The sequence below is a fragment of the Oncorhynchus tshawytscha genome, linkage group LG03 (genome assembly GCF_018296145.1).
Source record: "Oncorhynchus tshawytscha isolate Ot180627B linkage group LG03, Otsh_v2.0, whole genome shotgun sequence".
Classification (NCBI taxonomy): Eukaryota; Metazoa; Chordata; class Actinopteri; order Salmoniformes; family Salmonidae; genus Oncorhynchus; species Oncorhynchus tshawytscha.
The window spans coordinates 8535371-8562877 of record NC_056431.1 but is presented as its reverse complement, the minus strand read 5'-3'; the positions used below and the strand labels follow the sequence as shown (position 1 = coordinate 8562877).

General features: G+C 44.5%; 1 protein-coding gene across 1 annotated transcript in view; it reads left to right on the top strand.

The window, feature by feature from the left end:
- The window catches only part of LOC112244234 (cell adhesion molecule 4-like), a 182180-nt gene that overhangs the window by 69574 nt on the left and 85099 nt on the right, over nt 1-27507 (top strand). Inside the window, 1 exon segment of the mRNA XM_042309252.1 lies at nt 7071-7190. Within this exon segment, the coding sequence (XP_042165186.1) occupies nt 7071-7190 (120 nt within the window).

Sequence of the window (27507 nt, the reverse complement as noted above, 5' to 3'; positions counted from 1 at the left end):
TTATTTTATTTAACGAGGCAAGTCAGTTAAGAACAAGTTCTTATTTACAATGACAGCCTAGGAACAGTGGGTTAACTGCCTTGTTCAGGGGCAGAACGACAGATTTTCACCTTGTCAGCTCAGGGTTTCGATCTGGCAGCCTTTCAGTTACTGGCCCAACACTCTAACCACTAGGCTACCTGCCGCCCCTCCACTCTAACCACTAGGCTACCTGCCGCCCCTCCACTCTAACCACTAGGCTACCTGCCGCCCCTCCACTCTAACCACTAGGCTACCTGCCACCCCTTCACTCTAACCACTAGGCTACCTGCCGCCCCTCCACTCTAACCACTAGGCTACCTGCCGCCCCTCCACTCTAACCACTAGGCTACCTGCCGCCCCTTCACTCTAACCACTAGGCTACCTGCTAGCATTCTATTTTTCTCTCTTTTTTTGCTAATTCTTTCCAATGTGTCAAGTAATTATCTTTTTTGTTTTCTCATGATCTGGTTGGGTCTATTTGTGTTCCTGTCCGGGGGCTCTGTGGATTATGTTTGTGTTTGTGAGCAGAGTCCCCATCAGCTGGCAGAGGGGACTCTTCTCCAGGTTCATCTCTCTGTAGGTGAGGGCTTTGTTATGGATAATTTGAGAATCACTTATTTTTAGGTGGTTGTAGAATTTAACCTCTAGCGACGAGCAATCCCGTATCCGGGAGCGTAATCATAGCCTCAAGTGCATTACCATAACGCAACGTTTCCTATTCATGAAAATCGCAAATGAAATGAAATAAATATATTGAAACACAAGCTTAGCCTTTTGTTAACAACACTGTCATCTCAGATTTTCAAAATATGCGTTACAGCCAACGCTAGACAAGCATTTGTGTAAGTTTAGCATGGCATAATGCTATGCTAGGCTGTGCTGGCAGCAGGCAACATTTTCACAAAAATAAGAAAAGCAACCAAATTAAATCATTTACCTTTGAAGAACTTCAGATGCTTTCACTCAGGAGACTCCCAGTTAGATAGCAAATGTTCCTTTCTTCCAAAAATAATATTTTTGTAGGCGAAAAACGTCACGTTTGTTCATCCTGCTTGGCTGAGAAATCGACCGAAAATACTTCAACTATAACGCCAAACTTTTTTCAAAATTTGCTCCATAATATCGACAGAAACAGGGCAAACGTTGTTTAGGATCCATCCTCAAAGTGCTTTTAACATATGTATTCAATAATATATCCGTGGAGGCAGTTGGTTTCTCATAAGAAACTATTGGAAAAATGGCTACCTCAGAATTTTACGCAACGTTTTCTCCGGGAGACACCATGCGTCCATTTGCCCTATATAGTCTCTTACAGCCATTCTTCAATGGAAATGCCTAAAAATACGTCACAATGCTGCAGACACCTTGGGGAAAACGTAAGCTGACTCCTAGCTCCTTCACAGCCATATAAGGAGTCATTGGCATGAGGCTGTTTCAAAAAATGCGGCACTTCCTGATTGTATTTTTATCTGGGTTTCGCCTGTAACATCAGTTCTGTGGCACTCACAGACAATATTTTTGCAGTTTTGGAAACGTCAGAGTGTTTTCTTTCCAAAGCTGTCAATTATATGCATAGTCGAGCATCTTTTCGTGACCAAAATATCTTGTTTAAAACGGGAACGTTTCTCATCCAAAAATTAAAATAGCGCTCCCCCTATATCCAAGAAGTTAATTGCTCTTTTCTGGATTTTGATAATTAGTGTGAATCATCCTATTTCTGCTCTGTATGCATTATTTGGTGTTTTATGTTGTACACTGAGGATGTTTTTGCAGAATTTTGCATGCAAAGTCTCAATTTTGTGTTTGTCCCATTTTGTGAATTCTTGGTTGGTGAGCGGACCCCAGAACTTAAAAGGGCAATGGGTTCTATAACTGATTCAAGTCAAATTTATGTTCCTTTTGATGGCGTAGAAGGCCCCTCTTGCCTTGTCTCTCAGATCGTTCGCAGCTTTGTGGAAGTTACCTTTGGTGCTGGTGTTTAGGCCGAGGTAGGTATTGTGTTTTGTGTGCCCTAGGGCAACAGTGTCTGGGTGGAATTTGTTTTTATGGTCCTGGCAAATTGACCTTTTTTGGAACACCATTATTTTTGTCTTACTGAGATTAACTGTCAGGGCCCAAGTCTGATAGAATCTGTGCAGAAGATCTAGGTGCTGCTGTAGCCCTCCTTGGTTGGGGACAGAGGCACCAGAACATCACCAAACAGTAGACTTCAGATTCTAGTAGGATGAGGCCAGGTGCTGCAGATTGTTCCAGTACCCTCGTCAATTCATTGAGACAGTTTTTAATACTGTCTTAAAAGACATCAAGTAGGAAGGGTGCTACTTGTTCAGAACATAATTTGTAAAATTCTGATGTACAGTTGAAGTTGGAAGTTTACATACAGTTAGGTTGGAGTCATTAAAACTCGTTTTTCAACCACCCCCCCAAATTTCTTGTTAACAAACTATAGTTCTGGCAAGTCTTTTAGGACATCTACTTTGTGCATGACACAAGTCATTTTTCCAACAATTGTTTACAGACAGATTATTTCACTTATAACTCATTGTATCACAATTCCAGTGAGTCAGAAGTTTACATACACTAAGTTGCCTGTGCCTTTAAACAGCTTGGAAAATTCCAGAAATTATGTTATTGACTTTAGATACTTCTGATAGGCTAATTGACATAATTTGAGTCTGAGGTGTACCTGTGGATGTATTTCAAGGCCTACCTTCAAACTCAGTGCCTCTTTGCTCGACATCATGGGAAAATCAAAAGAAATCAGCCATGTCCTCAGCAAAGCAATTGTAGACGTCCACAATTCTGGTTCAACCTTGGGAGCAATTTCCAAATGCGTGAAGGTACCACGTGCATGTGTACAAACAATAGTATGCAAGTATAAACACCATGGGACCATACAGCCGTCATACCGCACAGGAAGGAGACTACTAGTTCTGTCTCCTAGAGATGAACGTACTTTGGTGTGAAAAGTGAAAATCAATCCCAGAACAACAGCAAAGAACCTTGTGAAAATGCTGGAGGAAATGGGTACAAAAGTATCTATATCCACAGTAAAACGAGTCCTATATCGACATAACCTGAAAGGCCGCTCAGCAAGGAAGAAGCCACTGCTCCAAAACCGCCTTAAATAAGCCAGACTTCAGTTTGCAACTGCACATGGGGACAAACCAACACACACTAAGACACCGACACAGTATCCCTCACTGTCCTAACTGCGTCCATGTCTTTCCTTTAAGAAAACAACACAAAAAGAACCCAGAGATTCACAGACACACTGGAGCCCCCAGCCCACCCAGCCTCCCAGAGAGTAACTCTACATTGGCCTCATATTCTATTTTCTGCACTACATCTCTTTCTGCCTCGCCTTCTCTCTTTTTCTCTTTTCTCTCTTTCCCTCTCTGCCCATCTCTCTGTCCATGTCTCCCATGCCCATCTCCTGCCCATCTGCACTCTCCAGTGGTGTCATTGACCAGAGTGCATGTCTCTGCCCATGTCTCTGCCCATCTCCTGCCCATCTCATCTTTAAATCATATCTCTCTGCCCATCTCTCTGCCCATCATCTCTCTGCCCACTCTCTGCCCATGTCTCTGCCCATGTCTCTGCCCATGTCTCTGCCCATGTCTCTGCCCATCTCTCTGCCCATCTCTCTGTCCATGTCTCTGTCCATGTCTCTGCCCATCTCTCTGCCCATCTCTCTGTCCATGTCTCTGCCCATGTCTCTGCCCATGTCTCTGCCCATGTCTCTGCCCATGTCTCTGCCCATCTCTCTGCCCATCTCTCTGCCCATCTCTCTGTCCATGTCTCCCTGTTCCTGTGTGCACTCTCCAGTGGTGTCATTGACCAGAGTGCAGCAGGATTCCATTCATCTTTAAATCATACTCTCAGGCCCACAGACCCTACTGTGTGTGTGTGTGTGTGTGTGTGTGTGTGTGTGTGTGTGTGTGTGTGTGTGTGCCATGTGCACATGTATAGTCAGCTGGTTTCTGAGAGAGAGGATAATATAAAGACATCCAAACAAAGGGAGATGGAGTAAGAGAGAACAGAAGAGTAAAAAAATACAAGAGAATGGTGAGAGAAGTGGAACAGAGGGGGTGTAGATAAGGAGAGGGAGGGAGAGAGAAAGTATGAGATGGAGGGGTGCTGAGTGGGGTCATCCTCATTTCTTTGTTATTGTCTGGAGAAGACAATCAAGGCTCACAGATCTATATCTATCTATGTATCTAAGTGTGTCTCTAATGGAGAACGTCCAGGCATGTGTGTGTGGGTTTGTTCTCACAACAAGGAATAGAAGACCTGATGATGGCATAGGGTAGGAGCAGAGAGAGAGAGCGAGAGACGTCCTCCTAAATGGGGGTGGGCGGTGTCGGGGTGTCATGTCTCTGGCGGTGGAAAGTGTGTCACACACACACGCACGCACACATACCGACACACACATACTGACACACACATACTGACAAACACACACACACACAGTCACTACTCATGCAGAGAGAAAAATGTGCATGCAGACTTACAGTACACACACAGACTAATGAGAAATGGAGCCTACAACACTAAACCCACACACAGGCTGTCTCTGCTGTACACTCCCTCACACACTAATGAGTGATTCAGAGACACACACAACCACCTGCATATTTACCACTGGGTTGCTAAGGCCGTGTGTGCATTGGATGAAATTGAAGCACTAGCGTATTTATGTTTGTGTGTTTGTATGTCCTGGCTGGCTGATTGCTTCACTAGGCCTCTCTCTGTAATGAAAAGAGGCTCAGTGTGGTACAATGTGCTCAGACATATTAAATGAATAGACCAGCTCAGCCCTTAGGTCCCCCAGTTTCTCTCTCACAGGACCAAGACAGCAAAACAAACCATCAAACTCTCACCAGCTAATACTCATTAGGCTGCTCTGGGTGTGTGTGTGTGTGTGTGTGTGTGTGTAGCACATGACTTCAAGGATGGGAAAGAATCAATGATTGTACGAGAGAGAAAAGAGGAGGTTCTGCCTTTTCTTCTTTAATTTGTGTCTGGCTATTAGCATTCTGAACACGGCACTGGTAGAACGACAGAGGAAAGAGGAGAGGGAGAATGGAAAGAATAGCAGAGAGGAGCGTAACAGGAGGGGAATAAAGACAAAGAAGAGGAGGAGAAGACTGTATAGAGAATAGGGGGAGAACATGTGAAAAGAGAGAGGTGTATAGGTTGGAGAGAGAAAGACAGGATGAGAAAAGACTAAGAGAAGTCAAGCTACACGTTTAACCCTCACAGTCTCTGTACAGGTCACTGCACACACGCGCGTGCTGGCACACACATACTCACATATACACATACTCTCACACTCACACATACACTCACACATACACACGCACACACACGCACACAGACACACACTCACATATGCACACATTCACACATACACTTACACATACACTCTCACACATACACACACACACCCTTTACTTACGCTGAAAGAGAGAGAACACAAGGTGACATTCACTTCAACAGACATTGAGAGAGCCTGCCACCTCTCTTAACAGACTAATACGATGACATAAAACCCCTGTCGAGCAACAAGCCTTCCAAATGACCTCTACCAGTGTTCACAGCCATGCTAGTGTGTGTGGATGGTACAGACAAGGGCATCAGTCTCTCAGCAGCAAATTGGTTCATTCATTCAAATGTAAGGCGCCTGTCTTCCACAACAGTAGCTGTGCTCTGCTGGGCTGGGAGGGTACAGAGAGATGGCTAACATTGTCTATTCAGTTTTGCCTGTTTAGAGCAAAGCGGTGCTCTAACATGTTAATATGCTACAGAGCAGACGTGACCTCACTGACTAACCTCACAGCATCTCTCATCATGTTATCCTTTCTCTTCTCCTACACTCTCTCCCTGAGTCACTACCCAACTATAGCACAGGGTTGTGTGTGTGTGTGTGTGTGTGTGTGTGTGTGTGTGTGTGTGTGTGTGTGTGTGTGTGTGTGTGTGTGTGTGTGTGTATTATTTAGCTTGAGTCTGAATCAGTGTGAGACAGATGGTTGTTGGCTGTATCAATGTATTTTTGCTGGGCTGGACTAAGCTCTGTGTCTGGCTGTAATGTTTGAGTGGGTGTGTTGAGCTGTATGGGCCCACTGTAGCTATCTCCGTCACTGTGTGTGCTTGACCCCAGTGGGAGAAAGGGTCATGGCTGGGACACAGTATACTTACAGTGTATGTACCCCATGAGCTGTACTCTATGACCTCACTGTGTGTCTCTGTCTGTCTGTTGGATTGTGTTCACTCTACAACTTCTCTGAATATGCTTAACATGAACTGTGTGTGTGTGTGTGTGTGTGTGTGTGTGTGTGTGTGTGTGTGTGTGTGTGTGTGTGTGTGTGTGTGTGTGTGTGTGTGTGTGTGTGTGTGTGTGTGTGTGTGTGTGTGTGTGTGTGTGTGTGTGTGTGTGTGTGTGTGTGTTCACCCTACAAGTACTGTGGTGTCTGTGCGTCAGAGTGTGTGTGTGTTCGTTGTAAGTGCTGGGGGTTGTTGGTCGGTCATGCTGGTGGCAGTCAGCATTACTCAGGGATGATTGGAGCGGGGGAGGAGGAGGAGGAGGAGAAGGTGACAGAAAGATAAAGGAGATGGAGGGATGGAAGGGAAGATGGAGAGTGTAGGACATGTTTGAAAGGGGGAGAGGGTGCACGGAGGAGTGTAAACACACAAACAGGCTTATGTTGTTAAATGAAGATGAACGATAGAGCGTGTCCCGTGTGTAAAAGGATAGATAGAGGGGATAAGGAGAGGGAGAGTGCTTAACGCCTAGCCAGCCATGAGGACAGGAAATGAGGAACAACCTGCTCACTCTGAAGTCCTCCTACAAAATGAATGGGTGTTGCACCATCGAAGAGGCTGGATCCTCGTAAGATAAAACATGAAATGGACAGCACTCCAAAGGTTAAATGTACAACACATTTATAACAAATTATTCAGTGCTCTCCATTTCGTTTTTCCTGCATCATAAGGAAATCCCATAATATCTCTCTCTCTCTCTCTCTCTCTCTGCCATCGCCATTTAGGACACGATGACATCATCTCTGAGACATGGCGAGAGCGATTGCGTCGCCGCGGCAACTGCTCTCCTCCAGCTGTTGCCAGGCGCCAGTCTCCATGGAGATGGATGAGGATGGGGATTAAGAGTGAGGGGTTGAAAAGGGGGTATAGATGGGGGCTGGAGTAGGAGAGGGGGATTCTAACTACATAGCTATGTGTGTGACACGTGTGTGTTTTGCCGTGTGTGGAGAAGGTCATCTGATGATGTCATTATGTATAATGGTAATGTTAATAAAGATTAGAAAAGGCCTAATTGAAGTAGAGGGGGAATTAGACTGCTCCTTATGATAATACACTGAGTTTTTGAACCACAGGAGCTTGACCCGCTCAGTTCGTGTGTGTGGGAGAGAGAGGGATGTGTTTGTGTGGGAGAGAGAGGCTTGTGTGTTTGTCTGTCTGTGTGTGAGGGAGAGGTGTGTGTGAGGGAGAGGTGTGTGTGAGGGAGAGGTGTGTGTGAGGGAGAGGTGTGTGTGGGGGAGGTGGTGTGTGAGGGAGGTGTGTGTGAGGGAGAGGTGTGTGTGAGGGAGAGGTGTGTGGTGTGAGGGAGAGGTGTGTGTGTGTGAGGGAGAGGTGTGTGTGTGTGTGAGGGAGAGGTGTGTGTGTGAGGGAGAGGTGTGTGTGTGTGTGAGGGAGAGGTGTGTGTGTGTGTGAGGGAGAGGTGTGTGTGTGTGTGTGTGTGGGAGAGGTGTGTGTGGTTGTGTGTGTGATAGTAATAGGTAGTGTGTGATCTCTGTCTGAGGTATCTAATGGTGTATCCCCACATCCAAGAAGGGCATAAGCATACACACACACACACACACACACACACACACACACACACACATCCCTCTCTCCCTATACTATAATCAGTCCTATGTAGTAATACAGGCTGTCACCAGGTCCATTCCTTAATCTTCATTCCCCATTCTCCATCTCTCCATCCGGACTCCAGTCCCCCATCTCCCCCTTTAGCCCCCACCCCCATCCCTAGCCCCCTCCCCAGCCCCCCATCCAGTCTCCTGCCCCCCATCTCCCCCACTCCCCAGCCCTTCAACCCCATCCGGTCTCCAGCCCCCATCTCCCCCACTCCCCAGCCCTTCAGCCTCCCAGCCCCCATCCAGTCTCCAGCCCCCCATCTCCCCCACTCCCCAGCCCTTCAGCCCTCCATCCGGACTCCAGTCCCCCATCTCCCCCACTCCCCAGCCCTTTAGCCCCCAGCCCCCATCCGGTCTCCAGTCCCCCAGCCCCCCACCAGTCTCCCATCCGGTCTCCAGTCCCCCATCTCCCCAGCCCCCATCCAGTCTCCAGCCCCCCACTCCCCAGCCCTTCAGCACCCCAGCCACCCATCCAGTCTCCAGTCCCCCATCTCCCCCACTCCCCAGCCCCCAGCCCTTTAGCCCCCAGCCCCCATCTGGTCTCCAGTCCCCCCATCTCCCCACTCCCCAGCCCCCCATCCAGTCTCCAGCCCCCCATCTCCCCCACTCCCCAGCCCTTCAACCCCCATCCAGTCTCCAGCCCCCATCTCCCCACTCCCCAGCCCTTCAGCCTCCCAGCCCCCATCCAGTCTCCAGCCCCCATCTCCCCCAGCCCTTCAGCCCCCATCCAGTCTCCAGCCCCCCATCTCCCCCACTCCCCAGCCCCCATCCAGTCTCCAGCCCCCCATCTCCCCCACCCCCCAGCCCTTCAGCCCCCAGCCCTTCAGCCCCCAGCCCCCCATCTCCCCCACTCCCCAGCCCCCATCCAGTCTCCAGCCCCCCATCTCCCAGCCTAAGAGACACCCAACCCCTCCACAGTAATAAAGCTTATGTGCTGTGTGACTGAACTAGTCCCTCTACTATAGTCTGAAAGCCTGTTAGGGCTTCTATCCAAGCCCTGCTTCAATACTGTACTGCCAGCACACTAAACCTATAGTATATTAGCTTAGAGCAGAGTATCTTAGCCATATACCACAAACACCAAACCTGATCCATTCTGTAAGTGACTTTTGCCCCCAAGGTCTCATAGTCATTTCACACTGTTTACAGTATAGGGCAGTAGGTAGCCTGGCGGTTAGAGCATTGGGCTCGTAAGCGAAAGGTCGCTAGTTCAAATCCTTGAGCTGACAAGGTGAATAAACTAGCGATGTATCCTTGAGCAAGGCACTTAACCCCGATTGCTCCAGGGTTGATAATGGCAGACCCTGGCCAAGTGCAAGGGGTGTTGGGATAGGCAAAAAACACATTTTCAATTCACATACACTACCGGTCTCAACGTCAAAAGTGAAGAGGTGATTCAGGGATGCTGGCCTTCTAGGCACAGTTCCTCTGTGTCTATTTTATTTTTATTGACCAGTCTGAGACATGGCTTTTTCTTTGCAACTCTGCCTAGAGTTCTGCTCTGCTCTGCCAACATCCCGGAGTCGCCTCTTCACTGTTGACGTTGAGACTGGTGTTTTGCGGGTACTATTTAATGAAGCTGCCATTTGAGGACTTGTGAGGTGTCTGTTTCTCAAACTAGACACTAATGTACTTGTCCTCTTGCTCAGTTGTGCACCGGGGCCTCCCACTCCTCTTTCTATTCTGGTTAGAGCCAGTTTTCGCTGTTCTGTGAAGGGAGTAGTACACAGCATTGTACGAGATCTTCAGTTTCTTGGTAATTTCTCATATGGAATAGCATTAATTTCTCAGAACAAGAATAAACTGACGAGTTTCAGAAAAAAGTTCTTTGTTTCTGGCCATTTTGAGCCTGTAATCGAAACCACAATGCTGATGCTCCAGATACTCAACGAGTCTAAAGAAGGCCAGTTTTATTGCTTCTTTAATCAGAACAACAGTTTTCAGCTGTGCTAACATAATTGCAAAAGGGTTTTCTAATGATAAATGAGCGTATTAAAATGATAAACTTGGATTAACTAACACAACGTGCCATTGGTTGCTGATAATGGGCCTCTGTACGCCTATGTAGATATTCCATTAAAAATCTGCCTTTTCCAGCTACAATATTAATTTACCACATTAACAATGTCTACACTATTTTTGATCAATTTGATATTTTAATTGACAAAAAATGTGCTTTCAAAAACATGGACATTTCTAAGTGAACCCAAACGTTTGAACGGTAGTGTGTGTGTGTATTAATACACACAAATATAAGCACCCACCTATTATTACTACTATAATCTCAGTAAATCAAATCAAATCAAATTTTATTTGTCACATACACATGGTTAGCAGATGTTAATGCGAGTGTAGCGATGCTTGTGCTTCTAGTTCCGACAATGCAGTAATGACCAACAAGTAATCTAACTAACAATTCCAAAACTACTGTCTTATACACAGTGTAAGGGGATAAAGAATATGTACATAAAGATATATGAATGAGTGATGGTACAGAGCAGCATAGGCAAGATAGGCAAGATAGGCAAGATGGTATCGAGTACAGTATATACATATGAGATGAGTATGTAAACAAAGTGGCATAGTTAAAGTGGCTAGTGATACATGTATTACATAAGGATGCAGTAGATGATATAGAGTACAGTATATACGTATATATATGAGATGGATAATGTAGGTATGTAAACATTATATTAGGTAGCATTGTTTAAAGTGGCTAGTGATATATTTTACATCATTTCCCATCAATTCCCATTATTAAGGTGGCTGGAGTCAGTGTTTTGGCAGCAGCCACTCAATGTTAGTGGTGGCTGTTTAACAGTCTGATGGCCTTGAGATAGAAGCTGTTTTTCAGTCTCTCGGTCCCAGCTTTGATGCACCTGTACTGACCTCGCCTTCTGGATGATAGCGGGGTGAACAGGCAGTGGCTCGGGTGGTTGTTGTCCTTGATGATCTTTATGGCCTTCCTGTAACATGGGGTGGTGTAGGTGTCCTGGAGGGCAGGTAGTTTGCCCCCGGTGATGCGTTGTGCAGACCTCACTACCCTCTGGAGAGCCTTACGGTTGTGGGCGGAGCAGTTGCCGTACCAGGCGGTGATACAGCCCGCCAGGATGCTCTCGATTGTGCATCTGTAAAAGTTTGTGAGTGCTTTTGGTGACAAGCCAAATTTCTTCAGCCTCCTGAGGTTGAAGAGGCGCTGCTGCGCCTTCTTCACGATGCTGTCTGTGTGGGTGGACCAATTCAGTTTGTCTGTGATGTGTATGCCGAGGAACTTAAAACTTGCTACCCTCTCCACTACTGTTCCATCGATGTGGATAGGGGGGTGTTCCCTCTGCTGTTTCCTGAAGTCCACAATCATCTCCTTAGTTTTGTTGACGTTGAGTGTGAGGTTATTTTCCTGACACCACACTCCGAGGGCCCTCACCTCCTCCCTGTAGGCCGTCTCGTCGTTGTTGTAATCAAGCCTACCACTGTTGTGTCGTCCGCAAGCTTGATGATTGAGTTGGAGGCGTGCGTGGCCACGCAGTCGTGAGTGAACAGGGAGTACAGGAGAGGGCTCAAAACGCACCCTTGTGGGGCCCCAGTGTTGAGGATCAGCGGGGTGGAGATGTTGTTGCCTACCCTCACCACCTGGGGTGGCCCGTCAGGAAGTCCAGTACCCAGTTGCACAGGGCGGGGACGAGACCCAGGGTCTCGAGCTTGATGACGAGCTTGGAGGGTACTATGGTGTTAAATGCCGAGCTGTAGTCGATGAACAGCATTCTCACATAGGTATTCCTCTTGTCCAGATGGGTTAGGGTAGTGTGCAGTGTGGTTGAGATTGCATCGTCTGTGGACCTATTTGGGCGGTAAGCATATTGGAGTGGGTCTAGGGGGTCAGGTAGGGTGGAGGTGATATGGTCCTTGACTAGTCTCTCAAAGCACTTCATGATGACGGAAGTGAGTGCTACGGGGCGGTAGTCGTTTAGCTCAGTTACCTTAGCTTTCTTGGGAACAGGAACAATGGTGGCCCTCTTGAAGCATGTGGGAACAGCAGACTGGGATAGGGATTGATTGAATATGTCCGTAAACACACCAGCCAGCTGGTCTGCGCATGCTCTGAGGGCACGGCTGGGGATGCCGTCTGGGCCTGCAGCCTTGCGAGGGTCAAATCAAATCAAATCAAATCAACACGTTTAAATGTTTTACTCACCTCCGCTGCAGTGAAGGAGAGGCCGCATGTTTTGGTTGCAGGCCGTGTCAGTGGCACTGTATTGTCCTCAAAGCGGACAAAAAAGTTATTTTGTCTGCCTGGGAGCAAGACATCCTGGTCCGTGACGGGGCTGGTTTTCTTTTTGTAATCCGTGATTGACTGTAGACCCTGCCACATACCTCTTGTGTCTGAGCCGTTGAATTGAGATTCTACTTTGTCTCTATACTGACGCTTAGCTTGTTTGATTGCCTTGCGGAGGGAATAGCTACACTGTTTGTATTCGGTCATGTTTCCGGTCACCTTGCCCTGATTAAAAGCAGTGGTTCGCGCTTTCAGTTTCACGCGAATGCTACCATCAATCCACGGTTTCTGGTTTGGGAATGTTTTAATCGTTGCTATGGGAACGACATCTTCAACGCACGTTCTAATGAACTCGCACACCGAATCAGCGTATTCGTCAATGTTGTTGTCTGACGCAATACGAAACATATCCCAGTCCACATGATGGAAGCAGTCTTGGAGTGTGGAATCAGATTGGTCAGACCTGCGTTGAACAGACCTCAGCGTGGGAGCTTCTTGTTTTAGTTTCTGTCTGTAGGCAGGGATCAACAAAATGGAGTCGTGGTCAGCTTTTCCGAAAGGAGGGCGGGGCAGGGCCTTATATGCGTCGCGGAAGTTAGAATAGCAGTGATCCAAGGTTTTGCCAGCCCTGGTTGCGCAATCGATATGCTGATACAATTTAGGGAGTCTTGTTTTCAGATTAGCCTTGTTAAAATCCCCAGCTACAATGAATGCAGCCTCAGGATGTATGGATTCCAGTTTGCAAAGAGTCAAATAAAGTTTGTTCAGAGCCATCGATGTGTCTGCTTGGGGGTGAATATATACGGCTGTGATTATAATCGAAGAGAATTCCCTTGGTAGATATTGCAGTCGACATTTGATTGTGAGGAATTCTAAATCAGGTGAACAGAAGGACTTGAGTTCCTGTATGCTTTTGTGACCACACCACATCTCGTTAGCCATAAGGCATACGCCCCCGCCCCTCTTCTTACCAGAAAGATGTTTGTTTCTGTCGGCGCGATGCGTGGAGAAACCAGCTGGCTGCACCGACTCCGATAGCGTCTCTCCAGTGAGCCATGTTTCCGTGAAGCAAAGAACATTACAGTCTCTGATGTCAAGAGACTGGACATTGGAGAGAAGTATACTGGGGAGTGGTGCACGATGTGCCCGTCTCCGGAGTCTAACCAGAAGACCGCTACCTTTTACGAAGTCGTTTTTTGGGGTCGCCGGCTGGGATCCATTCCGTTGTCCTGGGTGAAAGGCAGAACACAGGATCCGCTTCGCGAAAGTCATATTCTTGGTCGTACTGATGGTGAGTTGACGCTGCTCTTATATTCAGTAGGTCTTCTCGACTGTATGTAATGAAACCTAAGATGACCTGGGGTACTAATGTAAGAAATAACACGTAAAAAAACAAAAAACTGCCTAGTTTCCTAGGAACGCCAAGCGAGGCGGCCACCTCTGTCGGCGCCGGAAGTACTGTTATTGTAACCAAACCAGATGTTCTGCCAGTGTATACGTTAGCCTGGAGCAGGTTACATTACTGTTGAATGCCACGCAGACAAGGCCTATTCAACTCCCTGTAGCTGCTGTAATCTTTAAGAGTTTCTGCAGCTCTGATCATCACTGCTATGAATCAAACAGTCAGTGAGTATACTATCAACTCCCTATCCAGACTCTATTTTCATCAAAGCCTTTGAGGTTTCTAGTTTTGCCTTACTCAACGCACATCAACCTGTAAGTGTCATTCAGCTGTCTCCACTCCTACATTCCTCTCCCCGGTGCTGTTCTCTTATTAAAACTGGGACGCTCCCATTCCTGAGGGTGTGTGTGGCTATTATTCAGTTTGAAAGTGGTATCAGCACTCTAAACTGCAATCAAATCAAATCACATGTATTTCTTTAGCCCTTCGTACATCAGCTGATATCTCAAAGTGCTGTACAGAAACCCAGCCTAAAACCCCAAACAGCAAGCAATGCAGGTGTTGAAGCACGTATAATTATCCCCAAGAAACAGCACCCTGTGGAAAGATGTGGGAAAGTTGTGTGTGTGTGTGTGAGGGGTGGCTGTGTGTGTATGTGAGTATGATGGGTGTATGTGAGTAAGAGGGGTGTGTGTGTGTAGGAGTGGTGTTTTTTTTTGTGTGTGTGTGTAGGAGCTGTGTGTGTGTAGGAGCTGTGTGTGTGTAGGAGCTGTGTGTGAGGAGTGTGTGTGTGTGTGTAGGAGCAGTGTGTGTGTGTATGAGTTGTGGCTGAGTGTGTAGGAACATTGTGTGAGGGAGCTGTGTATGTGGAGCTTTGTGTGTGTGTAGGAGCTTTGTGTGTGTGTGTGTGTGTAGGAGCAGTGTGTGTGTGTATGAGTTGTGGCTGAGTGTGTAGGAACATTGTGTGAGGGAGCTGTGTATGTAGGAGCTTTGTGTGTGTGTAGGAGCTTTGTGTGTGTGTGAGTGTGAATTTGTTCATAACTGACTTGCCTAGTTAAATAAAGGCAAAAAATATATATTGGTCAGTTTGTGCTGTAATCAGAAACACTGTCTTGCTGGCTGGAGGAAGTAGTGTTTATCCTGAGGAGAATCATTACAGTGTTATAAGTGACTGACTAACACTAGCAGCTGTGTAATGTCTGACCTGTTTGGTCCTTTTCTACTCACCAACAATGCATGCATTACTAAATGTTTGTTTGTGTGTGTGTCACAGTGTGAAGAGCGAGGAGAGGAGACACACTAGCGCTGACAGGCTTCTGTCCGTCTGTACACAGAAGTCTGCATCACGGATTAGCATACACATTTATTTATTTATTTACTTAGCTCTTCTTCCCTCTCTCACTCACTATCTTTATTCCTTATTTATTCGTGGGAGTTTTACGATAATTAGTTGGAGTCCAAGGGAACACAGTAATTGCGTCCTGGGGGAAAGGAGGATGGTGGGGGAGAAGAGGAGGACACAGTGTTTAGATAGAGGTCTGTTGGGTGTGTGGCAGACAGACAGACACACAGATGTGTCAGAGAATTCTGTAGGTTTACCAATAATTTGAGGAAGAAAAAGAGGTGGGAGAGAGAGAGAGGCAAGAGTGAGTGAGTAAGAGAAAGAGGTGGGAGAGAGTCAAACACAGATGGATGCAGATGAAAGGGAGTGATGTGAGAGGGTATTGGCAAAATGATGAACAGATTGAAAGATAGGAGGACAGAGGGAGAAATGAAATGAGAAGGTGATGAAAAAATCATCTTCCTTGAGGGGGACTTTAGCACGACCAATCAATCATTGTATTAATCTCAATCCTTACCTCATCTTTCCATGAATCTGATCTGTGACCCCCCCTCCCACTATCATACCCTCCCCTTCATCTGTCTATCTCTCTAACAAACGCCATCTCTCATCTGTTCCATATCCTTTTCTCTATCAGTATACCTTATTGGTCTATCCTTTCTGTCTGTCATTCTCTATCTCTATCAGTATACCTTATTGGTCTATCCTTTCTGTCTGTCATTCTCTATCTCTATCAGTATACCTTATTGGTCTATCCTTTCTGTCTGTCATTCTCTATCTCTATCAGTATACCTTATTGGTCTATCCTTTCTGTCTGTCATTCTCTATCTCTATCAGTATACCTTATTGGTCAATCCTTTCTGTCTGTCATTCTCTATCTCTATCAGTATACCTTATTGGTCTATCCTTTCTGTCTGTCATTCTCTATCTCTATCAGTATACCTTATTGGTCTATCCTTTCTGTCTGTCATTCTCTATCTCTATCAGTATACCTTATTGGTCTATCCTTTCTGTCTGTCATTCTCTATCTCTATCAGTATACCTTATTGGTCTATCCTTTCTGTCTGTCATTCTCTATCTCTATCAGTATACCTTATTGGTCTATCCTTTCTGTCTGTCATTCTCTATATCTATCAGTATACCTTATTGGTCAATCCTTTCTGTCTGTCATTCTCTATCAGTATACCTTATTGGTCTATCCTTTCTGTCTTTCATTCTCTATCTCTATCAGTATACCTTATTGGTCAATCCTTTCTGTCTGTCATTCTCTATCTCTATCAGTATACCTTATTGGTCAATCCTTTCTGTCTTTCATTCTCTATCTCTATCAGTATACCTTATTGGTCAATCCTTTCTGTCTGTCATTCTCTATCTCTATCAGTATACCTTATTGGTCTATCCTTTCTGTCTGTCATTCTCTATCTCTATCAGTATACCTTATTGGTCTATCCTTTCTGTCTGTCATTCTCTATCTCTATTAGTATACCTTATTGGTCTATCCTTTCTGTCTGTCATTCTCTATCTCTATCAGTATACCTTATTGGTCAATCCTTTCTGTCTGTCATTCTCTATCTCTATCAGTATACCTTATTGGTCTATCCTTTCTGTCTGTCATTCTCTATCTCTATCAGTATACCTTATTGGTCTATCCTTTCTGTCTGTCATTCTCTATCTCTATCAGTATACCTTATTGGTCAATCCTTTCTGTCTGTCATTCTCTATCTCTATCAGTATACCTTATTGGTCTATCCTTTCTGTCTGTCATTCTCTATCTCTATCAGTATACCTTATTGTCTGTCATATCCTATTATACTTTTGTCTGTCTGTCATTCTCATCTCTATCAGTATACCTTATTGGTCAATCCTTTCTGTCTGTCATTCTCTATCTATACCTTATTGGTCAATACATTCTCTATCAGTATACCTTATTGGTCTATCCTTTCTGTCTGTCATTCTCTATATCTATCAGTATACCTTATTGGTCAATCCTTTCTGTCTGTCATTCTCTATCAGTATACCTTATTGGTCAATCCTTTCTGTCTGTCATTCTCTATCCCTTTCACTGTCTGTCCTATCTGTGCTCTCATGCCACTGCAGAACACTGATGGGCTGTTCTGTACTGGACTGTTCTGTACTCTACATGTATAAAGTGTAGCTGGACTGTTCTGTACCTACATTTATAAAGTGGAGCTGGACTGTTCTGTACCTACATTTATAAAGTGTAGCTGGACTGTTCTGTACCTACATTTATAAAGTGGAGCTGGACTGTTCTGTACCTACATTTATAAAGTGGAGCTGGACTGTTCTGTACCTACATTTATAAAGTGGAGCTGGACTGTTCTGTACCTACATTCATAAAGTGTAGCTGGACTGTTCTGTACCTACATTTATAAAGTGGAGCTGGACTGTTCTGTACCTACATTTATAAAGTGGAGCTGGACTGTTCTGTACTCTACATTCATAAAGTGGAGCTGGACTGTTCTGTACTCTACATTTATAAAGTGGAGCTGGACTGTTCTGTACCTACATTCATAAAGTGTAGCTGGACTGTTCTGTACTCTACATTTATAAAGTGGAGCTGGACTGTTCTGTACCTACATTTATAAAGTGGAGCTGGACTGTTCTGTACCTACATTTATAAAGTGGAGCTGGACTGTTCTGTACTCTACATTTATAAAGTGGAGCTGGACTGTTCTGTACTCTACATTTATAAAGTGGAGCTGGACTGTTCTGTACCTACATTCATAAAGTGTAGCTGGACTGTTCTGTACCTACATTTATAAAGTAAAGTTTATAAAGTGGAGCTGGACTGTTCTGTACTCTACATTCATAAAGTGGAGCTGGACTGTTCTGTACTCTACATTTATAAAGTGGAGCTGGACTGTTCTGTACTCTAAAGTGGAGCATTTATAAAGTGGAGCTGGACTGTTCTGTACTCTACATTCATAAAGTGGAGCTGGACTGTTCTGTACCTACATTCATAAAGTGGAGCTGGACTGTTCTGTACCTACATTTATAAAGTGGAGCTGGACTGTTCTGTACCTACATTTATAAAGTGTATTGTTCTGTACCTACATTTATAAAGTGGAGCTGGACTGTTCTGTACCTACATTTATAAAGTGGAGCTGGACTGTTCTGTACCTACATTCATAAAGTGGAGCTGGACTGTTCTGTACCTACATTTATAAAGTGGAGCTGGACTGTTCTGTACTCTACATTTATAAAGTGGAGCTGGACTGTTCTGTACTCTACATTCATAAAGTGGAGCTGGACTGTTCTGTACTCTACATTTATAAAGTGGAGCTGGACTGTTCTGTACTCTACATTTATAAAGTGGAGCTGGACTGTTCTGTACTCTACATTCATAAAGTGGAGCTGGACTGTTCTGTACCTACATTTATAAAGTGGAGCTGGACTGTTCTGTACCTACATTCATAAAGTGGAGCTGGACTGTTCTGTACTCATTTCTGTACTGGATTTCTGTACTCTACATTCATAAAGTGGAGCTGGACTGTTCTGTACCTACATTCATAAAGTGGAGCTGGACTGTTCTGTACTCTACATGTTATAATTTAGTGGAGCTGGACTGTTCTGTACTCTACATTTATAAAGTGGAGCTGGACTGTTCTGTACTCTACATTCATAAAGTGGAGCTGGACTGTTCTGTACTCTACATTTATAAAGTGGAGCTGGACTGTTCTGTACTCTACATTTATAAAGTGGAGCTGGACTGTTCTGTACTGTTCTGTACTCTACATTCATAAAGTGGAGCTGGACTGTTCTGTACTCTACATTCATAAAGTGGAGCTGGACTGTTCTGTACTCTACATTTATAAAGTGGAGCTGGACTGTTCTGTACTCTACATTCATAAAGTGGAGCTGGACTGTTCTGTACTCTACATGTTCTGTATAAAGTGGAGCTGGACTGTTCTGTACCTACATTTATAAAGTGGAGCTGGACTGTTCTGTACTCTACATTTATAAAGTGGAGCTGGACTGTTCTGTACTCTACATTTATAAAGTGGAGCTGGACTGTTCTGTACTCTACATTCATAAAGTGGAGCTGGACTGTTCTGTACTCTACATTTATAAAGTGGAGCTGGACTGTTCTGTACTCTACATTTATAAAGTGGAGCTGGACTGTTCTGTACTCTACATTCATAAAGTGGAGCTGGACTGTTCTGTACTCTACATTTATAAAGTGGAGCTGGACTGTTCTGTACCCTACATTTATAAAGTGGAGCTGGACTGTTCTGTACTCTACATTTATAAAGTGGAGCTGGACTGTTCTGTACCCTACATTTATAAAGTGGAGCTGGACTGTTCTGTACTCTACATTTATAAAGTGGAGCTGGACTGTTCTGTACTCTACATTTATAAAGTGGAGCTGGACTGTTCTGTACTCTACATTCATAAAGTGGAGCTGGACTGTTCTGTACTCTACATTCATAAAGTGGAGCTGGACTGTTCTGTACTCTACATTTATAAAGTGGAGCTGGACTGTTCTGTACTCTACATTCATAAAGTGGAGCTGGACTGTTCTGTACTCTACATTCATAAAGTGGAGCTGGACTGTTCTGTACTCTACATTCATAAAGTGGAGCTGGACTGTTCTGTACTCTACATTCATAAAGTGGAGCTGGACTGTTCTGTACCTACATTCTTAAAGTGGAGCTGGACTGTTCTGTACTCTACATTTATAAAGTGGAGCTGGACTGTTCTGTACTCTACATTCATAAAGTGGAGCTGGACTGTTCTGTACTCTACATTCATAAAGTAGAGCTGGACTGTTCTGTACCCTACATTTATAAAGTGGAGCTGGACTGTTCTGTACTCTACATTTATAAAGTGGAGCTGGACTGTTCTGTACTCTACATTCATAAAGTGGAGCTGGACTGTTCTGTACTCTACATTCATAAAGTGGAGCTGGACTGTTCTGTACTCTACATTCATAAAGTGGAGCTGGACTGTTCTGTACTCTACATTTATAAAGTGGAGCTGGACTGTTCTGTACTCTACATTCATAAAGTGGACATTCATAAAGTGGAGCTGGACTGTTCTGTACTCTACATTCATAAAGTGGAGCTGGACTGTTCTGTACTCTACATGGTGGAGCTGGACTGTTCTGTACTCTACATTCATAAAGTGGAGCTGGACTGTTCTGTACTCTACATTTATAAAGTGGAGCTGGACTGTTCTGTACTCTACATTTATAAAGTGGAGCTGGACTGTTCTGTACCTACATTCATAAAGTGGAGCTGGACTGTTCTGTACTCTACATTCATAAAGTGGAGCTGGACTGTTCTGTACTCTACATTCATAAAGTGGAGCTGGACTGTTCTGTACTCTACATTCATAAAGTGGAGCTGGACTGTTCTGTACTCTACATTCATAAAGTGGAGCTGGACTGTTCTGTACTCTACATTTATAAAAAGTGGAGCTGGACTGTTCTGTACTCTACATTCATAAAGTGGAGCTGGACTGTTCTGTACTCTACATTTATAAAGTGGAGCTGGTTCTGTACTGTTCTATACTCTACATACTGTACATTTATAAAGTGGAGCTGGACTGTTCTGTACTCTACATTTATAAAGTGGAGCTGGACTGTTCTGTACTCTACATTTATAAAGTGGAGCTGGACTGTTCTGTACTCTACATTCATAAAGTGGAGCTGGACTGTTCTGTACTCTACATTCATAAAGTGGAGCTGGACTGTTCTGTACTCTACATTTATAAAGTGGAGCTGGACTGTTCTGTACTCTACATTCATAAAGTGGAGCTGGACTGTTCTGTACTCTACATTCATAAAGTGGAGCTGGACTGTTCTGTACTCTACATTCATAAAGTGGAGCTGGACTGTTCTGTACTCTACATTTATAAAGTGGAGCTGGACTGTTCTGTACTCTACATTCATAAAGTGGAGCTGGACTGTTCTGTACTCTACATTCATAAAGTGGAGCTGGACTGTTCTGTACTCTACATTCATAAAGTGGAGCTGGACTGTTCTGTACTCTACATTCATAAAGTGGAGCTGGACTGTTCTGTACTCTACATTCATAAAGTGGAGCTGGACTGTTCTGTACTCTACATTTATAAAGTGGAGCTGGACTGTTCTGTACTCTACATTCATAAAGTGGAGCTGGACTGTTCTGTACTCTACATTCATAAAGTGAAGCTGGACTGTTCTGTACTCTACATTCATAAAGTGGAGCTGGACTGTTCTGTACTCTACATTTATAAAGTGGAGCTGGACTGTTCTGTACTCTACATTCATAAAGTGGAGCTGGACTGTTCTGTACTCTACATTCATAAAGTGGAGCTGGACTGTTCTGTACTCTACATTCATAAAGTGGAGCTGGACTGTTCTGTACTCTACATTTATAAAGTGGAGCTGGACTGTTCTGTACTCTACATTTATAAAGTGGAGCTGGACTGTTCTGTACTCTACATTTATAAAGTGGAGCTGGACTGTTCTGTACTCTACATTTATAAAGTGGAGCTGGACTGTTCTGTACTCTACATTGTTAGTCGTGTGTGTGTGTGTGTGTCCCGATGAGGTCATTCACGTGCACGTCTGTAAATGTATTTTAATGATTTATTTTCCATTCTTTACCTTTCTCATTTCATCTCAATCTCTGTCTTCAGTCTGTATAATTGTGTTATATCATGAGAACATGCCTTACAGTAGCCAGTCTGTCTCTCTCTCTCCTCCCTCCCCCTGTTTCTATTTTAAATCATTGAAATGGCCTAGCCCCTTCCTCTCTTTCCCTGTCCCCCTCTTCCTCTCTCTGTTGGTCCCAATCCCTGCCTCCCTCGCTCTCCGTGCCGAGGGTTTGTCCGTTTTCATAAAGCTAGCTCTGTCTTACTCTCTCTAGCTTTTAAAATGTCAACTGGGAACCATAGAGGGAGACAGTGCTGGTTAGTGACGCACACACTGAGTCCCCCCCACTCTCCTACACACCCACACATACTGTGTGTAATAACTGGATAGACATCCAATTTCTGCCTATTTGACATGCCACATGTGTCCTCTATGGTAATAAAGGACAGGACAATTCTGTTTTCGCTGCATACACAGTTATCTCTTCCGTGCTGCGAATTGATCTTAAATACTTCTGGATAATATCACAACATAACAGACAGTTCTATATAGGAACAATTTCGGTCTCTAATTCATCGTTTATCTTCCGTTTGGCTGTGGGAGGATGTGGAGATGGGAAGCGACTTGGTGATATTGTTTATTCTGGCATGTAATTTGTCAGTGGTGAAGCAAATAAGGAATGCTAATCGTGTTTGTGGCAGAATTCACTTAATTTAAACCGCCATCCATCGCTTCTGTGTTTCATTAACCAGTTCAAATCTTTTCCAAAACGTCAAATTTTGATGAATTAAATTTCACAGTTACTTGAGGACATCTTCCCAGACTGCTGTGTCTTAATTTCTGCTCTCAATGTAAAGAGCTTTGTCATTGACATCTGTAAATGAAAAGCACTCTTCAAATGTAATTTATTATTATTATTATTATTATTATTATTATTATGGAGATGATATGTAAATGTCTTAACTCCATCTGCTGAGGAGGGAGAGGCTGGCTGTTTAGTAGCAGCTGTGTTCGTGGGGTTATAGAGAAATGAATGGACAGCTCTTTGTCTAAAGAAAGTCATTGAACAACAGTCACAGGAAGTAAGAGTGAAGTGATAGAAAGCTGGGAAATAAATGAAAAATGGAATTGATTTTTTTTTTAGCTTTACTGGGGAAATGGAGAGAAGAAGGAGGAGAGAGGGGAAGAGTGTTATTTATAGTGAGTGTTTTGAAATCAGCGGTTTGGAATCAGGTGGGACCAAGAGGGGGAATGGGAGAATGATGCGGTGAGTGGCAGACAGAGGTAGGACTGAGCCATATGATCTAAAAATGATATCTACATTTGTTTTTCTTAATTGTGGGCGATTCATGATATATATACAGTATATAGAGATTTTTTTTATTGTCTCTAAACAGGGTTTGTTGTACAATTAAAGTCAAATACACTGCATTTCAAACAGTTAGCAATAATCTAATGAATTCAGGACTTCCTTCGCCGACAGAGATGGCCGCCTCGCTTCGCGTTCTTAGGAAACTATGCAGTATTTCGTTTTTTTTACATTGTTATTTCTTACATTGTTACCCCAGGAAATCTTAGGTTTTATTACATACAGTCGGGAGGAACTATTGGATATAAGAGCAACTTCAACTCAACAACATTACGACCAGTAATACGACTTTTCCGAAGTGGATCCTCTGTTTGGTTCACCACCCAGGACAAAGGATCGGATCCCAGCCGGCGACCCAAAACAACGGCGCCGCAGAAGGGGCAGACGGAGCGGTCTTCTGGTCAGGCTCCGTAGACGGGCACATCGCGCACCGCTCCCGAGCATACTACTCGCTAATGTCCAGTCTCTTGACAACAAGGTAGACGAAATCTGAGCAAGGGTAGCATTCCAGAGAGACATCAGAGACTGTAACGTTCTTTGTTTCACGGAAACATGGCTCACTCGGGATCAGAGTCGGTACAGCCACCTGGTTTCTTCACGCATTGCGCCGACAGAAACAAACATCTCTCTGGTAAGAAGAAGGGCGGGGAGGTATGCCTTGTGATTAACGAGACGTGGTGTGATCATAACAACATACAGGAACTCAAGTCATTTTGTTCATCTGACCTAGAATTCCTTACAATCAAATGCCGACCACATTATCTACCAAGAGAATTCTCTTCGATCATAATCACAGTTGTGTATTTCCTCCCCCCCAAGCAGACACATCGCCGGCCCTGAAATAACTTAATTTGACTCTATGTAAACTGGAAACCACATATCCTGAGGCTGCATTTATTGTAGCTGGGGATTTTTACAAGGCTGATCTGAAAACAAGGCTCCCTCTAATTTTATCAGCATATCAAATGCACGACACAGGTTGACAAAACCCTGGATCATTGTTATTCTAACTTCCGCGATGCAATAAGAGCCCCCCCCGCCCTCCTTTCGGAAAATCTGACCACGACTCCTCTAGATAGAAACTAAAACAGGAAGTGCCAGTGCTCAGGTCTGTTCAACGCTGGTCCGACCAATCGGATTCCACGCTTCAAGATTGCTTTGATCACGTGGACTGGGACATGTTCTGCATAGTGTCAGACAATAACATTGATGAATATGCTGATTCGGTGAGCGAGTTTATTAGCAAGTGCATCGGTAATGCTGTACCCACAGCATCTATTAAAACATTCCCCAACCAGAAACCGTGGATTGATGGCAGCATTCGCCCAAAACTGAAACCACTGCGTTGAACCAGGGCAAGGTGTCCGGAAACATGACAGAATACAAACAGTGTAGCTATTCCCTCTGCTTACCGCCCCAATAGGTCCACAGATGACGCAATCACACGGCACACTGACCTAACCCACCTGGACAAGAGGAATACCTATGTAAGAATGCTGTTCATCAACTACAGCTCAGCATTTTACACCATAGTACCCTCCAAACTCATCATTAAGCTCAAGACCCTGGGTCTCGACCCCGCCCTATGCAACTGGTTCCTGGACTTCCTGACGGGCCACCCCCAGGTGGTGAGGGTAGGAAACAACATCTCCACCCCGCTGTTCCTCAAGACTGGGGCCCCACAAGGGTGCGTTCTCAGCCCTCTCCTGTACTCCCTGTTCACTCATGACTGCGTGGCCATTCACGCTTCCAACTCAATCATCAAGTTTGCAGAGACACTACAGTGTCACGCCCTGACCTTAGAGATCATTTTTATTCTCTATTTTGGTTAGGTCAGGGTGTGACTAGGGTGGGTACTCAAGGCCTGGTATGGTGCCCAATCAGAGGCAGCTGTGTATCGTTGTCTCTGATTGGGGATCATATTTAGGCAGCCTTTTTTCCACCTGTTTTGTGTGGGATCTTGTTTTTGCGTAGCTGCCTGTGAGCAGCCCAGAACTTCACATTTCGTTTTCTTCTGTATGGTTTTTGCTGAGTTTCATATTTATTAAACATGTGGAACTATAAGTACGCTGCGCCTTGGTCCACTCATTCAGACGATCGTGACATACAGTGGTAGGCTTGATTACCAACAACGACGATACGGCCTACAGGGAGGAGGTGAGGGCCCTCGGAGTGTGGTGTCAGGAAAATAACCTCACACTCAATGTCAACAAAACAAAGGAGATGACCGTGGACTTCAGGAAACAGCAGAGGGAGCACCCCCCTATCCACATCGATGGGACAGTAGTGGAGAAGGTGGAAAGTTAAGTTCCTTGGCATACACATCACAGACAAACTGATATGATCCATCCACACAGACAGCGTAGTGAAGAAGGTGCAGCAGCGCCTCTTCAACCTCAGGAGGCTGAAGAAATTCGGTTTGTCACCAAAAACACTCAAATTTTTACAGATGCACAATCGAGAGCATCCTGTCGGGCTGTATCACCGCCTGGTACGGCAACTGCTCCGCTCACAACCGTAAGGCTCTTCAGAGGGTAGTGAGGTCTGCACAACGTATCACCGGGGGCAAACTACCTGCCCTTCAGGACACCTACACCACCCGATGTCACAGGAAGGCCAAAAAGATCATCAAGGACAACAACCACCCGAGCCACTGCCTGTTCACCCCGCTATCATCCAGAAGGCGAGGTCAGTACAGGTGCATCAACGCTGGGACCGAGAGACAGAAGCTGTTTTTCAATCTCAAGGCCACCAGACTGTTAAAGAGCCATCACTAACATTGAGTGGCTGCTGCCAACATACTGACTCATCTCTAGCCACTTTAATAATGAAAAAATGTATGTAATAAATGTATCACTAGCCATTTTAAACAATGCAACTTTATATAATGTTTTCATACCCTACATTACTCATCTCATATGTATATACTGTACTCTATACCATCTACTGCATCTTGCCTATGCCATTCAGCCATCGCTCATCCATATATATTTTTATGTACATATTCTTATTCATTCCTTTACAATTGTGTGTATATGGTAGTTGTTGTGAAATTGTTTATATTACTTGTTAGATATTACTGCATGGTCAGAACTAGAAGCAGAAGCATTTCGCTACACTCGCATTAACATCTGCTAACCATGTGTATGTGACAAATATAATTTGATTTGATTATACCTAGGTTAAAGATAAGCCTTCCACAACCATAAGATCCACTAATAATTCAATGATTTTAATATTTTTTGCAATAATCACTGATCTGGCTTTCAAGTTTGTCTATGAAAATCCCTTTTTGATACAAACATAACCAGAACCATGCATAATGCTAATTCACTAATAATGACTAAGTTCTCGGAGCAGGCATTATAGATATTGAACACAGGTCTCATAAACAATCTGTCAAGCACAATCCCACGTACTATTGAGTAGCCAGCTAATCTTTATATTTCAAGTTCATCCAACTTGGATCCATTTGCTAAGTAACAAGGTAGAACAATTGACGTGTTATGAACACACCTTTCTGTCCATCTCCATCTCTGTCCATCTCCATCTCTGTCCATCTCCAACTGTTTGAACAGCCTATCCACTTTGTTCAGAGGTTGAAATCATATGGCCTACCATATTTCTCAGAATGAGAACGAGTTGCCAATTCCTTATATAATTGTGTTTTATGCTTATTGCGCATTTATAAAACATGGACTAGACAACTAGTATAACAGTCTTTGGCTAAAATGCTGCTAGTGTTATGTTCATTGATACTCCTGTTTCAGTAGAGTCTGCTCTAAATGATATAGTTAGAAAGGTTAACTCCTATATTACAGTAAAACAATGTCTCAATGTATTTCAGTCTCCATATGACCCATTCTGTTGGACCAAACCTCAAATGCAAATAGCGAGTTGAAACCGCTTGTCAGAGGAAGCAGTGATCTCTCATCTTTGTTGTTGTGAGTAGCGGGGGTGGGACTTGATGTAAGGGGGAGGAGCTGGGTGTGTGGGGGAGGGGCTTGATGTTCATGTGTAAATGGGAAGATGCACATTCTCAGCAGAAGAAGCAAAGGAGATGAGACCAAAAAGACAACATGATGAGAACAAGAGTGAGAGAGGAAAAGAGGGAGGGAGGGGTTGATAGGGGGGTTGGAAGTCTAGCTGGGGGTTGAACAGCCTGAAGCCAGGGGGTGAGAACAGTTGAGGACTGAAGAGAAAGCATGCTGGACAGGGTCACACCAGTCCCTCTGTTGTCAAAGTCAAATGCCGCTGGTCGCTCTGACAACATGCAAATGAGATGCAGATGAGCGGAACCTTGGGAGGAGGGCTGGTTGTCAGGGTGACGTTGTCATGGCGACCCCCCGTGATGCGAAACTGAAGAACACAAGTGGAGGGGGGAGGGGAGTGGAGAGCGAGGGAGATGGAAAGAGTGATATTAGAAAAAGGGATGAAGGAGGACGAGCGATTGGACGATGGGGATGGTGAATGATATAATAGACCATAGGCTTTGACAGAGATACAACAGTGTGTAGGTTGATAGTAGAAGAAGGGAAAGTAAGGGAAGGATATAGCAACAA